Source organism: Myotis nattereri (genome assembly GCF_964212035.1).
Source record: "Myotis nattereri genome assembly, chromosome: 1".
In the NCBI taxonomy this organism is placed as follows: Eukaryota; Metazoa; Chordata; class Mammalia; order Chiroptera; family Vespertilionidae; genus Myotis; species Myotis nattereri.
In genome coordinates this window covers 24411953-24429758 of record NC_138075.1, presented here as the reverse complement: position 1 = coordinate 24429758, position 17806 = coordinate 24411953, and the positions used below count along the sequence as shown (strand labels likewise).

The window sequence follows — 17806 nt, the reverse complement described above, 5'->3', positions numbered from 1 at the left end:
CCAGTTTGAATTTAGCAGGCTGCCCTGGCCTATTGGGCGCTTAGCCTGCAGATGGGCGGCCTGCCATTAGAGGCTCTCAAACACCAGTTCTAACTTTCTCCAGATCCCCATTCAGTTGATCCGAGGTCTGAAATTAAGTCGCAAAAAGATGGCCTCATCTCTTGCTGTCCTGCGAGCGTCTGGACTCTGCGGACGGGGCCTGGGAAGTTGGGCACGGCCCAGAACTCCGAAGTTGAGTGCTAAAGTACCAGCCTCTTGGGCCCCTGCCAGGATGGCGGCGACCGTGACCTTGGAGCCCACGGGCCGCAGCCGCTGGGACGAGCCTGTGCGCATCATTGTGAGCGACCTGGCCAGGGGGCAGCCGGTCACGCTGCGAACATCCCTGCGCGACGAGAAGGGCGCGCTCTTCCGGGCCCACGCGTTCTACAGCGCGGATGACAGAGGCGAGCTGGACCTGGCGCGCGCGCCCGCGCTGGGCGGCAGCTTCGCGGGGCTCGAGCCCATGGGGCTCTTCTGGGCCATGGAGCCCGAGAAGCCCTTCCTGCGGCTGGTGAAGCGGGACGTGCAGACGCCTTTCGCCGTGGAGCTGGAGGTGCTCGACGGCCACCAGCCCGAGGGAGGGCGCCTCCTGGGCCGGGCGGTGCAAGAGCGCGATTTCCTTGCACCCGGGGTGCGGCGGGAGCCGGTGCGCGCTGGCCGGGTGCGCGCCACGCTCTTCCTGCCGCCAGGTGAGTGACACCGCTTCAAACTTTTTCTTTTTTCTTTTTGCCTCATCCGCTTTTACTGAGAGGATGGAGTTGGCTCCCAATGTTCCAGAGGTCCGTGGGGCCTTAACATGTCAAGGCGACAGGAATGGAATGTAAGGCTGGCTGGGAGGTGGCTCTGCCAGCTGCAAAACTGCGAGGTCAATTAAAAGATATCCTGTCCTCCAGAGTGGTGCCCCAATTCCCCAATCGGCCCTGCTCTGTGTGTGACAGGGGGCGGGGCCACATCCTCCCTATCTGCCCTGCTCTGTTCATGACAGGGGAAGGCACCCCAACCCCCTGATCAGCCCTGCTCTGTGCCTGATAGGGGGGAGCTCCCCAACCCCCTGATCACCCTGCAACTGTGTGTGACAGGGTGCGGCGCCCCAACCCCCCCGCCCCCCCCCCCATGGGCCCTGCTGTGTGTAACAGGGTAGAGCCATAACCTCCCCATCGGCCCTGCCCTGAGTGTGACAGTGGCAGCTCCCCAACCCCCTGATCAGCCCTGCTCTGTGTGTGATGGGGTAGAGCAGCCGTGGGCAAACTACAGCCCGCGGGCTGGATCCGGCCCGTTTGAAATGAAAAAAACTAAAAAAAAAAAAAAAAGACCGTACCCTTTTATGTAATGATGTTTACTTTGAATTTATTACTTCACACAAACACTCCATCCATGCTTTTGTTCCGGCCCTCCAGTCCAGTTTAAGAACCCGTTGTGGTCCTCGATTCAAAAAGTTTGCCCACCCCTGGGATAGAGCCATAACCTCCCCATCGGCCCTGCCCTGAGTGTGACAGGGTGCGGCGCCCCAACCCCCTGATCCACCTTGCTCTGTGTGTGACAGGGTGTGGTGCCCCAACTCCCCTATCGGCCCTACTCTGTGAGTGACAGTGGGGAGCTCCCCAACCCCCTGATGGGCCCTGCTCTGTGACAGGGGGCAGCGCCCCAACCCCCTGATTGGCCCTGCTCTGTGTGTGACAGGGGGTGGCGCCGCAACCTCCCCATCGACCCTGCCTTGAGTGTGACAGGGGGCGGTGCCCCAACCCCCCAATCGGCCCTACCCTGAGTGTGACTGAGGGTGGCATCACAACCTCCCGATCCGCCCTGCTCTGTGCATGACAGGTGGCGGCGCCCCAACTCCCCAATCAGCCCTACTCTGAGCCCGACCAGGGGCTGCACCTAGGGATTGGGCCTGCTCTCTGCCACCCAGGAGCAGGCCTAAGCCAGCAGGTCGTTATCTCCCGAGGGGTCCCAGACTGCGAGAGGGCACAGGCCAGGCTGAGGGGCCCCTCCCCCTCCCTCCCAAGTGCACAAATTTTTGTGCACCAGGCCTCTAGTCCTATATGATAAAAGTCTTATATGCTAAGTGTTCCACCATTGCACCAGTTGCTATGATGTGCACTGACCACCAGGGGGCAGATGCTCCCACCCATAGGTTACCTTGCTGCTGGGGTCTGGCCAATGGGGACTGGGAGAGCTGGGCTGGACACAACCTGGAGCCCTCCCACGGTCCCTCTCTGGCTGTGCACCAGTGGGGTCCCTCGGCCTGGCCTGTACCCTCTCACAACCCAGGACCCCTCTGGGGATGTTGGAGAGCCGGTTTTGGCCAGATCCCCACAGGCCAGGCCAAGAGACCCCACTGGTGCATGAATCCCTGCACTGGCCTCTAGTAAGTATATAAGTTCTTTGGTTTATCTCTTCTCGTCCCAGTCCCACATTGAGGTGTGTCAATCTGTTCCATGCCTCCATGCTTTGGGTCTTATTTTGTTGGTCAATTCATTTTATTCATTAGATTCCACAAATAAGTGATATTCGTCTTTCTCAGATTGACTTATTTCACTTAGCATAATATTTTCCAGACAGTTGTAATTTTTAAAAAACCATTTATAGGAAGTTTCAAATTTTTAATTTCTTACAGGTTTCTCAATTTTATAACTTCGCTTATAATTCCCACCATATATATATATATTTTTAATATGTTTTTATTGATTTTGAGAGAGAGAGGGAGAGGGAGAAATACAAACATCAATTAGAGAGAAACATCATCGATTGGCTGCCTCCTGCACAGCCTCTACTGGGGAGTCCGAAACCTGGGCATGTTCCCTGACAGGAAATTGAACTGGTGACCTCTTGGTTCCTGGGTCGAGGCTCAACCCCTGAGCCATACAGGCCAGGCTCCCACAGTATACATATTAAGGTTTAAGAAAATTAGCATGAAGGAGGAAGGCCTCTTGCTATTAACTGGAAATCTTTTGAAATTATTGGATAGTTTTTCCATTACATAAAAAGCAATTGGCCAATGAAAAAATAAAAAGATGCTTTATCCTGCCCTAACCAAGTGGTTCAGTTGGTTGGAGCATCATCCGGTACACCAAATGGTTGCGGGTTCTATTCTCAATCAGGGCATATTCCTAGGTTGAGGGTTTGGTCCCAATCGGGGAGAGTATGGGAGGCAACAAACCAATATTTCTCTCTCAAATTACTTCTTGTTCTCTCTCTTTCTCTCTTCCTTCCTCTCTAAAATCAAACATGTCCTCGGTGAGGATTTTTTTTTTTTTAAAAGATACTTATATAGCTCTAACTGGTTTGGCTCAGTGGATAGAGCGTTGGCCTGCGGACTCAAGGGTCCCAGGTTCGATTCCAGTCAAGGGCATGTACCTGGGTTGCGGGCACATCTCCAGTAGGGAGTGTGCAGGAGGCAGCTGATCGATGTTTCTCTCTCATCGATGTTTCTAACTCTCTATCCCTCACCCTTCCTCTGTGTAAAAAAATCAATAAAATATATTTAAAACAAAGATACTTATACTATTAGGAATCAGGGAAATGCAAAATAAAACTATACATTTCAAACCCTCAAAATTTAGAAGTCTAATATTACCAATTGTTAATAAGTATGTAGAGGAAAAGGAGTTCACAGTGCTAAAAGGAATATATTCATCTACTCCTGGAAAAAAATTTTGTTGTTGTTAATCTTCACTGAGGATATTTTTTCCATTTATTTTTTCTTTAAGCAAGTGGAAGGGAGGGAGGTATCAGGAGGGAGAGAAAGAGAGAAACATCCACGTGAGCGAGACACATCAATTGGCTGCCTTCTATACATGCCCCAATCAGGGCCAGGGATTGAACCTGCATTGCAGGCACGTGACCTTGACTGGCATTCAAATCTGAGACCCTTCAGTCCACCAGCCAACACTAACCACTGAAAAACTGACCAGGGCTGGAAATAATTTTTAAAAATATTTTTTATATATCTTTATTGCTTTCAGAGAGGAAGGGAGCGATAGAAACATCAATGATGAGAGAGAATCATTGATTGGCTGCCTCCTGCACGCCCCACACTGGGTGTTGAGCCTGCAACCTGGGCATATACCATGACCAGGAATTGAACCATGACCTCCTGGTTCATAGGTCAATGCTCAACCACTGAGCCACACTGGCTGGGAAAGAAAACAATTTTTTACTTAGAAAGTTGACTATATCAGTCTACTCCTGGTTCATGTGCACCAAGAAGTATTGTTTGTAAGAGCAAAAACAACTGCAAACATTCCAAATGTCCAAAAACAATAAAAATGATAAATTAAGGTATGTTTACAGCAGCAAAATACTTGAACTACAGCCACAAGAGTCAACATGAATGAACTTCAAAAATTGTTGAAACAATCAAATTCCAGAATACATTCAATTTCATTCCATGTAGATAAAATTCAAAAAATAGGCACAATAAACAAAATACTGTTTAACACACGCACACATAAGTGGTAATATGGTAAAGAAAATCAAGAGAATAAAAGCCAAGACAGTGGAAAGGAAGGTAAGGAGCAGAGATATTCAGGGGCCTTTGATGCTCAGTACTGAGTTTTTTAAAATTGTAGCTATAAAGTGTTTGCTTTATTATTATTCTTTAAATTTTGCACGTTAAATACAAGCTTTTTCTGTAAATGTTGAAAGTACCCAGGAAATGGAATCATACAGTGTATGTAGCCTTTTGTCTAGCATAATGCATTTGCGATTCATTTGTGTTGCTCGATGTATCTTGTTTTTTAGTAGTACTCCATTATATGGTTGTTTATCCACTCACCACTTGAAGGACATTTGGGTTTCAAATCTTTGAAGATTATGAATAACGTCACCACAAACACTTGCAATACAAGTTTTTGTGTGGACACAAATTTTCATTTCTCCTTGGCAAATATACCTAGGAGTGAGATTGCTAGATCATATGGTAAGTTTATGTTTAACTTTATATGAAACTGCCCAACTGTTTTTCAAAGTGGCTGTATAATTTTGCATTTTCACCAGCAATGTATGAGGGTTCCAATTGCTCTGCACTCTCGCTAGCATTTGGCGTTGTCAATTTTGGGGGAGATGGCAATGATTTTGCTGTTTTCATTGTCTGTAAATTATTTTTAACCACAAAGTAATACATAATTTTTGTAAAAATCTGTGGGGCTTTGAGGCTCTGAGTATAGAGGGGAATGTGGATTTAGTCTATGCCATTGTCTGGATCTCTAAAGACCAAGGGTCTTTCAGCATTTCTGATTATGAAGAAAACTTTGACATTACCAAGTAGGCAACAATTGGCTTTTGACATCACTGTAGTGCAAGCATGTCAAACTCACGGCCCACAGGCCACATGCAGCCCACAACGAATATTTTTGCGACACAGCTAATATAACGGTATGTAAGAAATGTTTTAATACAAATTTCATAACTTAATTTTTACAGTATCCTGTTATACATAATTATTAATAACAAACTGCAATGTTCACTAGTGACTGATTACTATAATCATGTTGCATTCATTTCCCTTACTCACCTTACGTGCAGGCGCACCATTTCTCTCCACTAATATTAGCAGCGAATATTTTAGCAGCCGATTGCCATGTCATTAATCTTGGCCTGACTTGTTTGGTGTGAGCAACAGGAAATATTTTGCTTTTGGAGAACAAGAAAAATAGGTTTATTTGTGTTATGCTTATTAATCTGTGCAGTTATTCAGTGTCTGGTAAGTTAATGTTCAAGAAAAAATATTTTTATTAAAATGTTCTATTTTATGTTAATGATTACTCATTTATTTCAGCCCTTTGTATTCAGCATGTCTCTATCGAAATAAACCTACATTTCTATGAAAATTAACGCTTTTTTTTTCGCAGCCTATGTAAACTTAAACCTTGTTTATTTGGCCCATGTTAGCCTTTGAGTTTGACATGCCTGCTGTAGAGTTTCAGTAATAGCCTGGCTGATGTGGCTCGGTTGAGTGTCCTTCCTCGCACCAGATCACAGGTCATGGCACATGTCCAGGTTGTGGGCTTGTAGGGGGTGTGCAAGAGGCAGCCAATAAATATTTCTATCTCTCCCTCTCTCCCTTCTTGTCTCTCTAAAATTAATTTTTTTTAAAAAAGTGTTTCAAGAATAGTTTTGTGTTTTGTTTCTTTCAAAGAACCCGGACCCTTTCCTGGGATTGTGGACATTTTTGGAGTTGGAGGTGGCCTTCCAGAATATCGAGCTAGTCTACTGGCTGGGAAGGGTTTTGCTGTGATGGCTCTGGCTTATTATGGCTATGAAGACCTCCCTAAGAGCATAGAAACCCTCCACCTGGAGTACTTTGAAGAAGCTGTGAACTACCTGCTTAATCACCCTCAGGTTGGAATTTCTCTAAGTTTTGTGGTCTACATATCAGGTCTCCTCTTCATAAATGCCCTTGGTTTTCAAGAACTTGACTAATTCATGACAGCCACTCCTTACCACAACATACCACCTTTTACAGTCACTTCCCATGTTTCTATACAATCATATTTTACTATGACATATTTCCTACTAGTAAAGAAGTTCTTAGTTGGCATTATGGAATTTTAAATTCTAGTGGCTTATAATAAGCTCCAACACATCTGAGAACCCTAGGTTTGACACAGGAAGTAGGGGGTGGGGGGGAGGAATCACTGCCTCCAGCTGGCCCCAGTTTAATGTACCAGAGCAGCGGTTCTCAACCTGTGGGTCGCGACCCCTTTGGCGGTCGAACGACCCTTTCACAGGGGTCGCCTAAGACCATCCTGCATATCAGATATTTACATTACAATTCATAACAGTAACAACATTACAGTTATGAAGTAGCAACAAAAATAATTTTATGGTTGGGTCACAACATGAGGAACTGTATTTAAAGGGCCAGAAGGTTGAGAACCACTGTATCAGAGGAACAGAAGATTAATTTACAATTCAGTTAGAGCTCATGGTAAATGGAAGTATAGGAGCTCTTAGAAAAAGTGATACAGTATAGTGGAATCAGAATAAGATGTGGATAGAGAAAAGTTAAATTTGAGTTTTGATTTCACCAAATACTAGCTTTGGGGTTAGTTTATGTTTCCTTCTTTGAAAAATTGGGATAATAATATCATTTAATTCCTAGCACTTTCATGAGGAATACATATTTGAAACCAATCAAAACTGCTGTTTTAGAAGCCACGAGAAGAAAAAAGAACTGCTGCTCAGAGGTCAAATGGCCATTCAAAATACAGGATTTTGGTAACTATGACAAGATCAGTCCTTGTAGAATCTGCAAATCCAAATTACCCTGGAGGAGACTAAGTAGAGATTAGAAGACAAGAAAGGGAACAACTACAAATAACTTTCTCCACAATTCTGCTGTGAAAGACAAAACTATGGCAGAGTAGCTTTGAGGGTCAAGGAATTGGTATTAAAATGTAAGAGTTACTACCGCATGAAGTACGCTGATGGGAATGAGCCAGGAGAGAAGAACATTATGAAGGAGGAGAAAGAGAGAAGTAGTTGTAGGAGCAAAGACTATGAGAATGAGAGTGGATGGGATCCCAAACCAAGCAGAGGGATGGACTTTGATAAAACAGAGATACTTCTGGAACCAGGAAGGAAGGCAGAGAGCTTCAATTCATTCAGAACGAAGAAGATTTGGCAGGGGGGAAATGAGGAAGAGTTCCTACTGGACAGCTTCTATTTTCTCCATGAAGTGTGAAGAGCTGAAACTGAAGGGGAATCGAGAGGGGTTCAAGAGGCTTGAGCAAAGAGGAGAAGGTATGAAGCTGTCATTGGAGAAGTGAAAAGCAAACACAGTGAAGTGTGGCAGAGGTGATGGGCAGTATGAATGCATATTTGAAATTTGTGGCCATGAAAGTAAAGATTTGCCAGCACAAATGTGTATTTTTTTTCCCTTCAATGTTTATTTGTACAAATGCAGGCCTAGAGGAAGTGAAGGTGGATTTAACCAAGGTTATCACTTTTCCAAGCAAGTATGACCAAAGGAAGAAGGGTATTAGCTAAGAGTGCTTAGGGTATTAGCTAAGGAAGGGATAATAACAATGAAGTTTGAAATCTAAACTGGATGAGGTAGGAAATGAACATGAGATACTGATAGCAAAAAAAAAAAAAAAAAAAAAAAAAGGTAGTCAAGGTCTCAAAGAAATGGAAGAAGGTGGTCCTAAAATGGCTGAACAGAAGTATTTAAGATGGTGATTAGCGAGTAGAATGCTTGCAGCTGAGATTTTGGAGATGCGGTATTTATTGATGATGACTTGGTTAAGGTTATGACAATGGGAATGGGTGACTGAAGTGGGGTAGGAAAAAGGTGATTGGAAGTATGGAGGTCAAGGAACTGAGAGGCTAAAGTCACCAACAGTGGTGATGGAGAAATGGTGGAAGGGAAGATAGAAAGAAGGAATAAGTAAATATCCTAGTTTGCAAACCTTGTAAATGACAGAGCCCAAAATTAGGCTCAGTTCTAACTGACTTCCAATTCCAGGCACTACTCACCAGACTGATTCATGGGCTCATTATTATTCCTCTGTCCGTATCTCAGGTAAAGGGCCCAGGAGTTGGGCTGCTTGGGATTTCTAAAGGAGGTGATCTCTGCCTCTCCATGGCCTCGTTCCTGAAGGGCATCACTGCTGCAGTCATCATCAATGGCTCTGTGGCCAATGTCGGAGGAGCCTTACACTACAAGGAGGAGACCTTGCAGCCTCTAGGTTTCGACCAAAATCGAATCAAGGTCACCAAAGACGGCTTTGCAGACATTTTGGATGTCCTGAACAACCCTTTGGAAGGACCCGACCAGAAGAGTTTCATTCCTGTGGAAAGATCTGAGAGCACCTTCCTGTTCCTTGTAGGTCAGGATGACCACAACTGGAAGAGTGAATTCTTTGCTAATGAGGCCTCTAAACGCTTACAGGCCCATGGTAAGGAGAAGCCGCAGATAATCTGTTACCCAGGAGTGGGGCACTACATTGAGCCTCCTTACTTCCCCCTGTGCAGGGCCTCCCTGCACTCCCTGTTGGGCACAAATGTCATCTGGGGAGGAGAGCCCAGGGCTCATGCCATGGCCCAGGTGGATGCTTGGAAGCAACTCCAGATTTTTTTCCACAAACACTTGGGATAATCCCACCAACACTGTAATCCTTTATTTGCGTGGCATCTCTGATGTTAATTTATCCTGGGAACTGCGGTTGCAATTAGTGTGTAAATGTAGTTTTTTTCTTTTTAGTAAGTACTTAGTTTTTCCTTCCTTACTGTTAAAATGAACTTACCAATGAATTTTCAAGATTTTTGTCAACGACATGCCTTTGCAGTTGTTTAGGAGGAAAAGAAAACATAACAGATGGACAAGGCATACCTTTCAGTCTCTCCCAACACACAGGCTTTAGTTCTGAAAGGAAAAGTGAGAATACTGATTAATAGTGACTTGTACATAATTGATGCTCAGTGATTATTTAATTATTTACTATTACTTGTTGAATTTGTCTAATCCTATATAATAAAAGCCTAATATGCTAAGATCCGATTATCAAGTCATCCGTTCAACCAATCAAAACATAATATGCTAATGATATGCTAAGTCCACTCAACCACTCACGATGACGTGCACTGACCACCAGGGGGTAGACGCTCCAACTGGTAGGTTAGCTTGCTGCTGGAGTCCAGCCAATCAGGCCTGAGCAAGATGGGCCAGACATGCCCTGGAGCCCTCCTGCAGTCCCTCCCCAGCCCCGATCATGCACTGGTGGGGTCCCTTGGCCTGGCCTGTGCCCTCTAGCAATCTAGGACCACTCAGGGGATGTCAGAGAGCCAGTTTCAGCCCAATCCCAAAGGCCAGGTGGAGGGATCCCACTGGTGCACAAATTAGTTTACCCGGCCCCTAGTAATAAATAAATAAATGATTATCTAACATACAAGAAAAGCATATTGCTAGAAACCTAGATCAACAGTAATTAATATAAATGCGAGAAGTCTGCCAGAAGGCTGAATTTGGGCTCTTGATATTCACAGGGTGAATATTTGCATTTTATTACCTACTGCTGACTCAGTGGCCTAAAGCAAACTCCCCCAAAACCTGATAATCTTACTGTTTACTAAACATTACCATTGATATGTCTTTTTGCATTCCTAAAAGGTAATTGTATATTCTAGTAAATAAAAGCAGCTGGGAAGGGAGACTCAGTGGAACTTGACTACTGCAGTTGAGTTTTCCCTGGCTTCCCCCCATAATTTCAAAATTATTATTTTTTGTCTTGTGTTTTAATTTGTGCGTCAGCTCTTCCTCCAAGCCTTTGAACCCGAAAGTCACGCTGGCCGTGGCTTTTCACAGCATATAATATCAAAAATATTATCATATTTGAACCCTAGGTGGTCTTGCTCAGTGGTTAGAGTGTTAGCCCAAGGACTGAGGGTTCAATTCCAGTCAAGGGCACATACCTCAGGTGCAGGCTCGATCCCTGGCCCTACAGAAGGCAACCAATCCATGTGTCTCTCTCACATTGATGTTTCTCTCTGTCTCTCCCCTCACTTCCACTCTCTCTAAAAATCAATGGAAAATATCCTCAGGTGAGGATTAAAAACAACAAACAAGAATGGAAGTGAACAGGGCCAGTGTGGTTCAGTTGGTTGAGTGTCATCCCATGCACCAAGAGGGCACAGGTGAGATTCCTGGAGAGGGCACATGCCCAGGTCTCGTGCTCCATCTCCATAGGAGGCAGATGATTGAGGTTTCTTTCTCATGGATGTTTCTCTGTTGTTCTCCATCTTCCTTCCTCTTTCTAAAATCAATAAGAAACATTTAAAACAAACAAAAAAGAATGTAAGTGAACATCTTAGCTATAAATTACTAGATTACTACTTAGCTGTAAAACTACTAAAATTTTTCACAGCAAATATATTTTCAGTTTTTTGATCTCTTAGATGAATAAGTATTCTCCTAATACAAATAAATTTTAAGTTATGCTTCTGGTTACACACATGGGCCTTTATGATTTAGTTTTTAACGCTGGCAAAACATTATTTAGATGAATTACATAAGTGATTTTAACAATGATTGATATGAAAATAAACAATGACTTAATACAACACTTTTTGTTAAAGGTTAATGTATTTAAAATAAAAAATGCTTTACCTTGTGATTATGGTGTTATTTCCTCAATTAAATTTTTTAATAAAGCAATTCTTGACATTTTTTCTCCTGAAACTCAAAAACAGTACAGTGCTTTTTGTTTTGTCAGCTTTTTCTTATAGACTACAGCAGTGATGGCAAACCTATGACACGCGAGTCAGAGGTGACACCCGAACTCATTTTTTTGGTTGGTTTTTCTTTCTTAAATGGCACTTAAATATATAAAATAAATATCAAAAATATAAATCTTTGATTTACTATGGTTGCCAATATCAAAAAATTTCTATATGTGACACGGCACCAGAGTTAAGTTAGGGTTTTTCAAAATGCTGGCACGCCGAGCTCAAAAGGTTCGCCATCACTGTCCTAAGCCTTAGGAGGACCCTAATTAAGTTAATAACAATGTACCTACTTATATAGTTTACGTTTAAAAAATTTGGCTCTCAAAAGAAACTTCAATCGTTGTCCTGTTGATATTTGACTCTGCTGACTAATGAGTTTGCCGACCACTGCCCTAGGCGTCCAGGCTAAGCCAACTCCACCCTGATGCAAGGGTATTCAATGATGGTGTTCCTTGGTTTGGCGTCAGCCCATCTCAACATTCCACCCAGGGGAAAGCAGGTGATTTCAGTCACATACTTGGAATTCTCGCTCTCCGGCTAAACAGGAACAAAGCAGCATGAAGCCCAATTACTCCGACAGCCACCTCCTTCTGGTACCTCCTCCTGGTATCACCAACGGCAGAGCAGACAGAGAGCAGATGGCGGTGTCATCACTGTGCAAAAGCAGAGACACCAAAACAGCTCTGGCTGGTTGTTCAGTGGTTAGAGCCTTGGCCACCCGCGAAGGGTCCTGAGTTCCATTCTCGGTCAAGGGCGTGTACCTGGGTTGCAGTTCCATCCCTCGCCCCCGTCAGGGGTGCCTGCGGGAGGCAACCCACGGACATTTCTCTCTCACATTGGTGTTTCTCTCCCTCCTCCCCCTTCCTCGCTCCCACTCATTCTGAAAACCAATGGGGAAAAATATCCTCCGGTGAGGATTAATAGAAAGAAAAAGAAAGAAAAGAGAGAGAAAGAGAAGGAAGGAAGGAAGGAAGGAAGGAAGGAAGGAAGGAAGGAAGGAAGGAAGGAAGGAAGGAAGGAGGGAGGGAGGGAGGGAAGGAGGGAGGGAAGGAAGAAAGAAAGAAAGAAAGAAAGAAAACACACTGAAGGATTCATTCCCATAAACTGCGGCCAGAAAAAAAGCAAACACGTTTTGCGGGAGCCAGGGTAGAGTGCCTCCGGGAAGGGGGGCGGGGGGTGAAAGTGGCCGCCGGGGTGCTGGCCTTGGTGCTCCTGGATCTCAACGCTTGGTTATGCGGGTGTGTTAGCGGGGGGAGGGGGGTTGGAAATTCATGGAACTGATCTGAGCGTGTTTTAGAATCCAAGACGCGTTTTTCTTTTTTCAGTTACCCTCTCCGGTGGGAGGGACTGGAATTCTTGGAATTCTGCCTCACCTCATTCAGTGCTGGCTTCACCAGGAATCTACTGCCCAGCAACTCCCACAGGAGAGGGTGGTTGGAACGGAGAAGCATCCGCCGGGTGGGGCGCCACGCCCGGACCTCAGGGCGCCCCTGCGCCCCCCGCCCGCCCCCCGGAGCAGGAGAGCCGCCGGTGCTTTTACCTCGGAGGAGTCGAGTCCCCGGCCCGCGGTCCCCGGCTCTGAAGAGACCAGGCTTCCCCGCAGATGACCGAGCCGCCCGCCGCCCCTGGAGCCTGAGAGCTGATCCCGTCCGACCTCCCGGCGCGCTCCCGCCGGCTGCAACGGGGTTCCGGCCCGGCCTGCGCGTCCCCGCTCGCCGTCCGGACAGCGCAGCGCGCGGCCAGAATGGCGGCGGCGGCGACGGTGATGGTGACGGTGACGGTGGAGCCCGCGGGTCGTTGCCGCTGGGACGAGCCTGTGCGAATCGTGGTGCGCGGCCTGGCGCCGGAGCAGCGGGTCACGCTGAGATCGTCCCTGCGCGACGAGAGGGACGTGCTCTTCCGGGCCCACGCGCGCTACCGCGCCGACGCCGGCGGCGAGCTGGACCTGGCGCGCGCGCCCGCGCTGGGCGGCAGCTTCGCGGGGCTGGAGCCCATGGGGCTCTTCTGGGCCATGGAGCCTGAGAAGCCTTTTTGGCGGTTTGTGAAGCGGGACGTGCAGACGCCCTTCGCCGTGGAGCTGCAGGTGCTCGACGGCCACGAGCCGGACGGAGGGCGGCTCCTCGGCCGGACGGTGCACGTGCGCGACTTCCTCGCCCCCGGGGTGCGGCGGCAGCCGGTGCGCGCGGGCCGGGTGCGCGCCACGCTCTTCCTGCCGCCAGGTGAGCCCGGGTTGCGGCCGGAGATGCGCCAGCAGGTGCGCTTGGCCCTTACTGGTTGCTGTACTGCGTTAGGAGAGTTTGGCATTTGACTAAATAAGTGGCCGCACAACCAAAACAGAGTGTTTTGATGTTAGGCTCTGAGCTATGTACTTCGTTTGCATAATCTCATTTAATTTATATGATATCCCAATGAGGTGGGTACAGTTATGCAGATAAAAAAAAAAAAAAAAAAAAGCCGGATCAGGGTCGGTAGGTATGTTGTCCACTTTGCTATGAACTACTCTACAGGTCTCTCAGCATCAGCCGTACAGGTCTCCGCAAAATGATGGTCAAGGAAGCTATTGCCATGTCACCCTTCCCTAGTGGCCTGGGTACACTGGGCCTCGCCTCCGTTTCACATTCCTCTCTACCACAGAGCACACTTCAGACTTTCCTGCCTTCTTCGCCTAAAGTCATCTCTAGGTATTTCTTTCCTCGATCTAAATAGACAGCTGAAATATGAATGCACAACAAAAAAGCCAAGGGTTGATGCAATACAACACAAAATTTTAAGATTCTTTTTTTAAAAAAATTTTTAAAAAAATATATATTTTATTAAATTTTTTTACAGAATGAAAGGGAGAGGGATAGAGAGTTAGAAACATCGATGAGAGAGAAACATCGATCAGCTGCCTACTGCACACTCCCCACTGGGGATGTGCCTGCAACCAAGGTACATGCCCTTGACCGGAATCGAACCTGGGACCTTTCAGTCCGCAGGTCGACGCTCTATTCACTGAGCCAAACCGGTTAGGGCTAAAAAAAAAATTTTTATTGACTTCAGAGAGGAAGGGAGAGGGAGAGATAGAAACATCAATGATGAGAATCATTGATTGGCTGCCTCCTGCTGGATCCCCAGGAATTGAGCCTGCAACCCAGGCATGTGCCCTTAGATTCTTGATTCTATCTATGTCTACTTCTCTTGCAGATAATTTATCACAGAATCATATGAAGGGTAAACTCATCAATGAGAAGGTACCCTATAGGTTTTCCTTCCCCTAAGGACCTTCCTTTCCTTTTCAGTAGTGATTCAGGGAGCTGTTTTCTTCCCTTTGGTTCACATGAACCCACTAAATAATTTAGAAAGATGCCTAAAAGGAAAGCAAAATAATACAATACTACAATAAATAATACAATACCTTCCTTTTATAATATTCCCTTCTCTAGGACCTGGACCTTTCCCCGGGATCATTGATCTCTTTGGTGTTGGAGGGGGCCTGTTGGAATATCGAGCCAGCCTTCTGGCTGGCCATGGCTTTGCCACAATGGCTCTAGCTTATTACGGCTTTGAAGATCTCCCCAAGGAATTCGACAGCAGAAATACGGACTACTTCGAAGAAGCCCTGTGCTACATGCTTCAACATTCTCAGGTTCTCCTAATGTCCTTTACTGTATCATTCTCTCTCCATGTATCTCCAGAAGGTATCACTTTGCACGCATTTGTGCCAGTGATACTCTTCTTATGGTGCTCTACTCTTCTTTCACAGAGATTTCTTTTGGAGACTCCTTGACCCTATGTGCCTAGTTCCACTTTCTCTGTCAGATGGAGTCACAATGCAGAATTAACCATAAAATACATGTGAGATTTTATTTAAAGGAATTATTTAGTAATATTAAAATTCCTATTGTTATGGAGCTTCTGATTTGTTAGTTTTGCATACTTGTTTTTTAATCTTTTTCTGACAACAGAGTATGTTCTCAGATTTTGATCAGAATTTGCCCACCCATTTCAGAAACTAAGAACTACTGAAATCTCACTTTGTTTGTATAAAGTTAATCATTTGCTGACATATTTTGATGGGGTCTGATAAATGATTCACTTCTTGAAACAGAACTTGGTTCCACGCAGTTAGATACCCAGGCATGTTGAGACATTGGCCATGCCCACCTAAACTTGACAGGCTCCATGACTCAGCATTCTCTAATGGACAATCGATTCTCTGGAGTGAGTGTAACCAATTCCCAAACTTGCCAGTGAGTTAAAGATGTGTTTGCTGAGTGTCCAGCCAGATATTCTTTACTATGTGGGAAGAAACTCCTATCAGCTTAGTTTGATTCTCTTGTGCCCAGTTCACATATTACATCTAGCGGCACATCTAGTTGCATTTAGAAAAACATTTTTCTATTGGGTAGGTTCTTGACTCTTGACTCTTCTCCCTTTTCTTCCAGGTAAAAGGCCCAGGCATTGGCCTTCTGGGCATTTCTTTAGGGGCTGATATTTGTCTCTCCATGGCCTCATTTTTGAAGGACATCTCAGCTACAGTTTCCATCAATGGATCTGGGTTCAGTGGAAGCAAAGCCATATGCTACAAGGATACTTGCATCCCACCATTGGGCCATGACCTGAGGAGAATCAAGACACATTTCTCAGGCCTCCTGGACATTGTGGATATACGGAATGATATTGTAGGAGGGTGTGAAAACCCCAGCATGATTCCAATAGAGAAGGCTCAGGGGCCTATCCTCTTCATCGTTGGTCAGGACGACCATAACTGGAGGAGTGAGTTATATGCCCAAATAGCCTCTGAACGTCTACAGACCCATGGGAAGGAAAAACCTCAGATCATCTCTTACCCTGGCACTGGGCATTACATTGAGCCTCCTTACTTTCCCATGTGCCCAGCTTCCCTGCACAGATTACTGGAAAAGCCTGTGGTCTGGGGTGGGGAGCCCAAGGCTCATTCTAAGGCCCAGATAGATGCTTGGAAGCAAATTCTGGCCTTTTTCTGCACACATCTTGGAGGTACCCAGAAAGGAGCTTCCCCCAAATTGTAATGCATTGGTTTGTTGTTGACATGAGAGATACAAGTCCAAGTCTAGTGTTTAATGATCATACGGGAATAAATTGTTCCCTAAATCATATTAACTTCATGTCATTGGTATTAATGTTATATTTTGGGTAAATTTTTTGAATGTTATTTTTTCACTAATTTTACTAATGTAGCCCATGCCTATTGTAGAAGATTCAATTAAAGATATACAACAAAGCCCTCCTAGCCGGTTTGGCTCAGTGGTTCGATTCTGGTCAAGGGTATGTACCTTAGTGGCAGGCTCCTCCCCAGTACTGTAATAATATTAAACAATAATAAACATACTATATATGTTATATATGTGAGATCATATAATATTTGTCTTTCTCTAACTGACTTATTTCACTTGCCTAATACTCTCTAAGTCCATCCATGCTATCGCAAAAGGTAAGATTTCATTCTTTTTTATGGCTGAGTAATATTCCATTGTATATATGTACCACAGCTTTCTAATCCACTCCTCTGCTGATGGACACTTCGGTTGCTTCTATATCTTGGCTGTTGTAAGTAATGCTGCAATGAACAAAGGGTGCATATATTCTTTCGAATTAGTGTTTGGCTTTCTTCAGCTATATACCCAAAGGTGGAATCAAGAAGTGTTGACAGCCCTAGCTGGTTTGGCTTAGTGGATAAAGTGTGGGCCCAGAGACTGAAGGGTTCTGGGTTTGATTCTGACCAAGGGCACATGCCAGGGTTGCGGTCTCGATTCCCAGTAGGGGGCATGCAAGAGGCAGCCGATCAATGATTCTCTCTCATCATCAATGTTTCTATCTCCCTCTCTTTTCCTCTTTGAAAGCAATAAAAATACATTTTTTTAAAAAGAATTGTTGATATATTTTACCAGAATGATAAAAAAAATAATACAAACCATAAAATGAAGTAATTTTCTGAGACTGGTGAGTTGAGAGACAACTTAAAAGTCAGGTACCACTTCAGTGTATCATGTATATTAGAGGAGAGAATTTTTGTGATCTAACATTGTAGATATAGTACCTTATTATTAAACAATAATAAACATGCTTCACTTCAGTGTTTTTCCATCTTTATTCACTATACCCTACAGGAAAAAATACATTTTACGTCATGACCTAGGACATACACCCTTGTATGTATGCTTATTTTTTGTTTTGTTTCGTGTTTTTTTTCTTTGCTTTTTTGTATGTATGTTTGTAATCTAAATTATTAAATCACATAAAACACACCTTAATTCAAGACCATTCAAAACTTGGTATATAAACTACATAAACTAGAATCAGGAAACAATTCATTTCCATAGTTTATAATCTGTATTGCCTAAAGGCAATTATCTAAAATTATGAGTATAAATGAAATTAATATTACTACTGGAGACAATATATTACTCCACACAGCAAAATGCATTCAGGAGAAGCAAAAAAGACAGGTGATTCCTGATTACCAATTTTCTTCCTCTTTCTCTCCTCTACCCATCAGTGAGACCTGATGATATTA

General features: G+C 44.9%; 2 protein-coding genes across 2 annotated transcripts; both read left to right on the top strand.

Annotated features, from left to right (window-relative positions):
* Window positions 1-256: 256 nt before the first annotated feature.
* On the top strand, window positions 257-11850 carry LOC308525622 (acyl-coenzyme A thioesterase 1-like). Its single transcript, XM_081100384.1, has 3 exons — window positions 257-728; window positions 6179-6381; window positions 8567-11850. The coding sequence occupies exons 1-3, from the start codon at window positions 272-274 to the stop codon at window positions 9140-9142; spliced, it is 1236 nt and encodes a 411-aa protein (XP_080956510.1). The 5' UTR covers window positions 257-271; the 3' UTR covers window positions 9143-11850.
* Window positions 11851-13012: 1162 nt separating this feature from the next.
* ACOT4 (acyl-CoA thioesterase 4) lies at window positions 13013-16513 on the top strand (the record flags this gene model as incomplete). The annotated part of the gene is made up of 3 exons (XM_081100395.1): window positions 13013-13487; window positions 14694-14896; window positions 15696-16513. 3 exons carry the CDS (start codon window positions 13013-13015, stop codon window positions 16299-16301), a joined length of 1284 nt encoding a protein of 427 aa, XP_080956521.1. The 3' UTR covers window positions 16302-16513.
* Window positions 16514-17806: the final 1293 nt, after the last annotated feature.